At 48.9% G+C, this 6,805-nt stretch overlaps 2 protein-coding genes across 10 annotated transcripts in view; both read right to left on the bottom strand.

The window, feature by feature from the left end:
• Window positions 1–6,805, bottom strand: part of LOC116841439 (potassium voltage-gated channel protein Shaker) — a 154,862-nt gene that overhangs the window by 98,912 nt on the left and 49,145 nt on the right. The window lies entirely within an intron of this gene.
• LOC116841440 (probable serine/threonine-protein kinase MARK-A) overlaps window positions 906–6,805 on the bottom strand; it is a 12,819-nt gene continuing 6,919 nt past the window's right edge. For both annotated transcript variants that reach the window (XM_032809365.1, XM_032809364.1), the window contains exons 2-3: window positions 2,219–2,821; window positions 906–1,296 (exon numbers count right to left, since the gene is read on the bottom strand). In XM_032809365.1, coding sequence (XP_032665256.1) covers window positions 1,077–1,296; window positions 2,219–2,634 — 636 coding nt within the window. In that variant the 5' untranslated portion in view covers window positions 2,635–2,821 and the 3' untranslated portion in view covers window positions 906–1,076. The remainder of the gene's footprint in view (window positions 1,297–2,218; window positions 2,822–6,805) is intronic.

Genomic DNA, 6,805 nt, shown 5'->3' with positions numbered 1-6,805 from the left:
CCCCTCTCAGTGTACATATTCAATTTTATATGTAATTAAAAAATTGTATACGTATTTTGGGTATACAATTTTTTAGTTTATATACTAACTTTATATGTAACGCAATTTTGCAAATTTAATTTACATATTTTACGCGTGTACAATTTTCCAATTTTCTTCCAATGCGTGAAATGCATTTGCGGAAACACGTAGCATTGCTCCCTCGCGCGCCTCGGCCCTTCGATTAATAATTTAACGAATCGTCAGCACGCTGGCGAGCGAGCCGCAACACAAATCTCACTAAAGGAAGGCGGGATGCTTTCGCGAAACGAGCAATGTAAAAAGAAAAGAAAAACAATACAGAGAGAGAGAGAACGGCGGGAGTTGGTGATGGCGCTCATTCCATTTTCCAGGTGCTCCTTCGTATATCTTCCAAGCAGAAGCCAAAATCTCTCTCGAAGTTGACACATCAAACAAAGCATTCCATGGGGCCGTTCGCCGCGAAAAACGCAGCGCCACGCGCCGTGACATCGAGATAGCCCGGCAGTGCGTGAAAGCTTTTGGCTCTTTTTTTCGCCGAAGTGCAAGCCTCTCCATTCCATTCCATTCCACGGCATTGGCAGCGCATTCCAAGCTCCGGTCAAGACACGGGGATCGATTTTACACATGATGTGCCGCTTGGTAATTTCATTCTTGATTTATCCGTATAGGGTACACTTGACTTATCTCCCCTCCTTCCAGACCGGTCAGGGATGTGGACGAAAGGAGACGATATAAATCAGTTAACCCTATAATCTCGTTAGATAATCTCATCTCGTTTTCGTACGTATGTTCTTATATTTTATATACGATCTCTTTTATTTTTTCGTATTAATATATATGTGTGTATATCGCACCACATCTATATTGTACATATCTTAGTTTAGTCATTTTATGTATATATATATATATATATATATATATATATATATATATTCGCACAAGGTCTCACACACGTTCGATCTATTGGTCCATATAGCGCTCCTTAATTCGACACAAGTCATGCTAATGCCGCAAGATGCTCCGGGAAGAAAACGCTGGGTTGATATATTGACACATTATATATTCGGGGATGATGATATATCTTTTTTTATTATCACGTGATTCATACTTTCGTCGCATTGTAGCGGCGGGGATACAACCAGTAAGCGATCCAACATCGAACATCGCAAGCTTGTGTGTGTTTTATAATGCCTTGTGCTGGTGGATGTGTCGGGGGATCTCGGGGAGGTCTGTGTCCGGCGCCGAAGGTCACACGATGTGGGACATACAAAGCCTCTGTGAACATTGTGCATTCAGCATCAGTGGAAGCTGCGTGACAGGGGCGATGAAAATGTCGAGAAATGACAGGGCGAGGGTGGGAGTAGGAGTCGGTTTGGCGGAGAAGAGGACAAGGTTCGGCTTTTCGTTATTGATCATGCTTCATCGCGATCCATCGCGTTCACGAAAGTTCTCCGTAGCCAACGGGCCTACCAGAATGTCAACCGTGTATACTCGTTACACAATTAATTTCACCGAGTGAACGAAGGGGAAAGAGACGTGAACGTACGCGTGACAATACATATCGATCGATAAGAAATAACGTTAAATTAACGATACACGTGAGTCAGGAGTTACACGCAGCTCATTGTATTTTCCAGTGACAACAATAACGTGGCGTTTTCGTTAGTTACCCGATGCGACACTTACTCGATGGATCGCGTAGAAAAAATAACGAAGAAAAAAGAAGAGGAAGAACATCAACTCGACTGTTCCAACTGTCGCTCGGCACAGACAGTTTCCCGATCGACTTGACGTTCGTGAAAGGACTAGTCGCGAGTGGAAAGCAATTGTACTCGACTAAACTTTGAGTAATTACATGAATTACACATCCAGGCTGGAAGTAAACTTTAACCATTAAGATTTGCAATGAATTATCGCGTGGCGCAATTTAAGGTTTTACAGAGAGAAACAGTTTGAAGGATCGACTCGTGGTACGCGTAAATGCGAAAACAAGAGAAGAAAACATCAAAGACCAAGTTCCACACGCGACTGGGTGAGAAGTCAGGAGGAAGAAATGTACATCAAGATGAAGAACTTGAGGGAGTGGATCAAGGCGTGATATATATATCAGCCGATCATCAATAAGAGCCTTCCAATGGATCGAGAAAAAAAACAATCGATATATATATGTATATAGATCACAGGTGAATGCACTCACCGCTGCTTCGTCTTAACGCGACGATAGCGGTGATATTCCCCCGGGTCGTTAGGGTCGAAGCCCCGGCGATGTTTCGGCGGAGAAGACATGGCGGCCGCCTTCTTAGCTTTGCCACTCGGATTGGCGGTGTTGTTGTTGTTGTTGTTGACGTTGTTGTTGTTGTTGCCGCTGATAACGGCACAGACGGTGGTGTTGCTGTTGTCGAGATGCAGGGAGGTGAGCGGCGGCGGTGAGGGTGGCAGCTGCTGGGCGGACGGGCGGTCGGCACTGCCGGATGCTCGCTCCGGAGCGTGACAGCGACAGCCTGATGCTGGCGGCTCGCCAATGACGAGGACACGTTCCCCGTGACCGACGTGGCTCTGGGGCACCGCGTTCAGCTCGTGCCTGGTAACCCTACCGGCGCCCGGCCCACCCATTCAAACCCGCGATGATCGCCGCCCGCGATGACTCCACCTCTCCGACCTCCGTGACTACTTCTGCCGACGATCTCGCGCACAGCCTTTTTCCGCTCACAGCCTTCAGCAGCTGGCGGTTCGACCGACGGACGAGGACTCTTCTCGCTCTAGGTCCCGCTAGGATCTCACCGGCCCACGGCACGGAGCTCTGCGAGCGCGGTGAGGATGACCACGACGAAGGGCCCGTGGACACGCCGCCGCGTAGCCGGGACGGAACCCGGCACGCCGGCTTGCCCGGCCTCATGCACGCGCAACTACTGACTGATCCGGCTGTCCCTTTCACACCGACTCGCATACGCCACTCATCCGACTTCCGGGAGGGGTTAAGACGCGCGCCTCCGACGAGGAGGAGGAGGAGGTAGTGGTGGAGAAAGAGGAGCTGGGAGGGGAAGAGGAGCGCCAGGAATGCCGGAGACTGCGAGGGTGCCAGCGCGGCCGTGACTGCGGGAGGGGAGAGGGCGTAACAACGTGCACCGCGACGACGACGACGACGACGACAACGACGACGACAGCGAGATGCTGTCAGGACACGAACCTACTTCCGTCCCGCGATCACGCCGACTCACTCGATGCGACGCGACGCACCCTCCGCAAACCCCGCTGCGTTGATCCGCCCTTACTTCCACCGCGCGGTGGCAGCACCGCGGCGCGCGATGAGATATTAGGTGCGACGAGAAATAGGGAAAAGGGTGGTGGCGACGACTTCCAGCGCACTAAGCCGATCGAGGAGCGTGGATCAGCCAGGTATAGAGCGAACTGGCGAGCAACAACTGACGCGCGCACCAGTGCCGTGACTCGATCAAAACGCGGGGAGATCCCGTTGACACCGACTTCGTGACCGCGACTTCACCCAGTGCTGGAAAACACACTTGGTCGTTGGTAAACAAGTCCAACCTCACTCGCACCGGTCACCGGGATCGTCGATGACGCGGTCTCCAGGAAGGAACGCGGGCACTGGGTCAACGGCGAAGCCGGCGTCGCGGAAAATCCGGATGACACGGCAATTGAATCCATTCGCGCGAACACGCTGTCTTCGGTTCTAACTTGCCACTGCAATTGCCACCCCCTTCGCGCCCGCGCGCCATGTTCCTGATTTTCGAAGAAAGCGATTGGTGGCAGCACCGCAGACCACGAGACGCCAGCAGAGCGACGAACACGACGCGACGGGGTGGTCAAGGAGGGTAGTCGCGGTAGTGGTAGGGTCAGAGTGGAACAGGGGCAGTGGGATAACCCCGATTAGTCGGTAGGAGGTGTGCGAGCAGGCCGACACGCTGATCGCAGCGATAATAATTCTAACTGCCCAGCCACGCACGCACTACCTGATCCGAAAACAGTTTTCCCTATTTTTTCTCTCATTCTCTCCCTTTCTCTTTCTCTCTCACTCACTCACTTTTTCACTCTCTCACTCTTTCACTCAAGCAATATTAACAGTACAACTAACGACGAAGTTGACACGCACATCTGTTGTTGTGCATTTTCAAAGCACATTTTGAAAGTGAAAATTGCTTTTGTTTCCTTTTTAACATGAATTCAAGTCGAAGTAACTTGTCAAATGTAAAACAAAATCTGAAAAACCACCTTCTACATTCTACTTGTCTCTCCATTTCAGCGACAATTGTCGGGGGTGAAGTCTAAAGTCAAGAGAAGTAACTCCCGATCGATACTCTCGAGTTTTGTCGGAGCAACAGCTCAACAAAAAGTTCTCACTGTTAAAAAGTTTCTGTAGAACGCAACAAAATATGCCCAACTGAGAAGAAAAGACAATACGTCAATCAATCGCCTGTCGAGATCGCATGAATGCCGACTGATAACGCCTATCAACCACCGTCCATTCCAACCATCATCCCCAAAACGTTCGAGTCCGAACGAGAGCCGCTGGGTGGCAGCACAACGCCGGCTGATTATTACACGTGGAGAGGACAAGGGCAATGAGAAAACGCTTAGTCGCGCGAAATGAACCAAGGATGAGAATGCTTCTAATAGTAAAACGGAGTAGCCTGTAGCTGACTATATACGTGAGCAAAGCACGTGGTTGGAAATGCAGTCCGTTGATCGAGTTGGCGATCGGCCAATCTACTCCGCTTGAGTTTGCCTTTAACCGCTGTATTTGGTCACACGGAAGATGAATGTGACGACCTACACACGATCGCGCGCGCCAGACCTTCGCGTTCGCCATTCAATCTTTCCGTTGGAAGGTCACAGCGTCTTCCACCTTTCCCGCTTTTTCGCCAAGGCCACTTACGGAAATGCGACCGAGCGGTTGCTACCATCGACCACTCAAAGATACGATAAAACTTACAAGCTAGCAATACGGTACGAGATACCGCACTTTTTATCTTCTGATCTACCGTGAGAGGAGAGAAACAAACGTCATCACTAGCACGTTTCCGCCGACAGTTGAAAGATGGCGGTGTTACGGGGCGCCGCAAGGCGCCACAACTACCTGGTCAATACCAGAAAACGAGGTTCACCTGGCACGCTAACCCCGATTCGAAGACGCGACTGTTCCGTGCAGTGGCGCGCCGTCCCGCACGAAAGGTGTTCAGGGATAAAGCCAAATTGTTTCGAGAACAACCATATGCAGGTGTGCAGTTTTTAAAAATCAGCCAGAGAAAGAAAGAGAGAGAGAAATTATCGGCACGGCTATAATACGTGCCCGACGATTCAGTAATAACAAAATGACTTCAATAGATCTTTCAGACTAAGTTAACTAAATGAAATTAATCTGAAGCTGAGGGTCTATTAAAAATGTAGTGACATGAAAAAATGAAAAATAGTTGACTAAAATTTGCTGTAATCTCCATATAGATCCACAGAACTCCATATAGATCCGCCCCTATCTATATGACCCGAATAACATGTTGCGTGTAGCCAAGGAAGCATGCTAATTATCGGCAATATAGTGAGCCTTAAAATGTGTCGACGATTTATAAAATAGGTTTAATTACCCAAAAAGCGCAATACATCCTAAAATCATCCTGAACATGTCCAAACGTTTGAAAAGTATCTCAGGAAATTCTAAGCATATTCAGGATGCCCTTAAGACATCTTATGTCATTATAACGAGAAGGAAGACATCATGCTCATATCGGTCTTCAGGTTCCATTGAAGATTCACGATTTGTCTGGTAGTCTAAACTTTAGAAAAGACTTGTGAGAGAAACGCGAGAGATCTCAGTGCGATTTGTAGACGGCACGCGAATAAAGTCTGAATTGTAACGATAAAATGCGAAACTTTAGACCGCATGAAAGAAACGGAAAAGTAGATCTACAAAGTAAACGTCAGTGGTACAAAGTCATCCGCATTAAACGTACTGCGTAAGTTTGTAGAGCTCGCCAATCAACCTTCGATCGTTACAACGAGGGTAACACTTCGAAGGGATAACATTGTTCTCGCTAACTTGCGCGCAACTAGGACGACTTGATTTCGTTAACTTTGCGAGTTCGTGTCGCTGGATCCCTCGTGAGTTGTTTATGGTTTGCTGCGAGTTAAGAGTCGCCCCTGCCTCCCCCTGCGTCCGTCCCCCTCCCACCCTATTCAAGGTATACGTACAAGGGACGAGCGAAAAAAATACTCTCGCCTAAAGTGCCGCAACGGAGAGTGACGAGGGCAAAACCCCACAAAGAGTCTTTGATGTAACCCGATCGGCCTGGCTCTAAACCCCGACTAAAAACTCAACAGCGGTGAATCGATCAGAAGAACCTCTCGAATGTTAGACGCTCTGGAGTACTATTAGCTGCTCAATGAAGCGAGCGAATTTCCGCTTTCGCGATAAAAGTAAATTCCCCGTGCCAACTAGCTCACATGCTTCCTCGCGCCACTTAAGAACAATGTAACCACCGAGCGAAATATCTCCACAAGCGGCTGTTATTTAATTAAATAATCACCCTCGCACACGACATCCGGCGAATGAAACTTCTCCCTTAGCGTCCTGTTCTCGCGATCCCGCCAGCCCCGCTATCTCCCGTTTCGCGTGTATTCTTCTCTTGTACTAGCCGAAGACAACACCATCACATCGTCAAGGAAGACACGAAACAACCGAACCAACCACTCGTACCAGAGATTCATCTCACGCGATTCCAGACTCTCATGCAGGTTACACTCTCTCTCTCTCTCTCTCTCTCTCTCTCTC

Source organism: Odontomachus brunneus, unplaced genomic scaffold (assembly GCF_010583005.1).
Source record: "Odontomachus brunneus isolate Ranch 3 - 2012 unplaced genomic scaffold, Obru_v1 Obru_scaffold_015, whole genome shotgun sequence".
Classification (NCBI taxonomy): domain Eukaryota; kingdom Metazoa; phylum Arthropoda; class Insecta; order Hymenoptera; family Formicidae; genus Odontomachus; species Odontomachus brunneus.
This window is presented reverse-complemented; position numbering and strand designations above follow the sequence as displayed.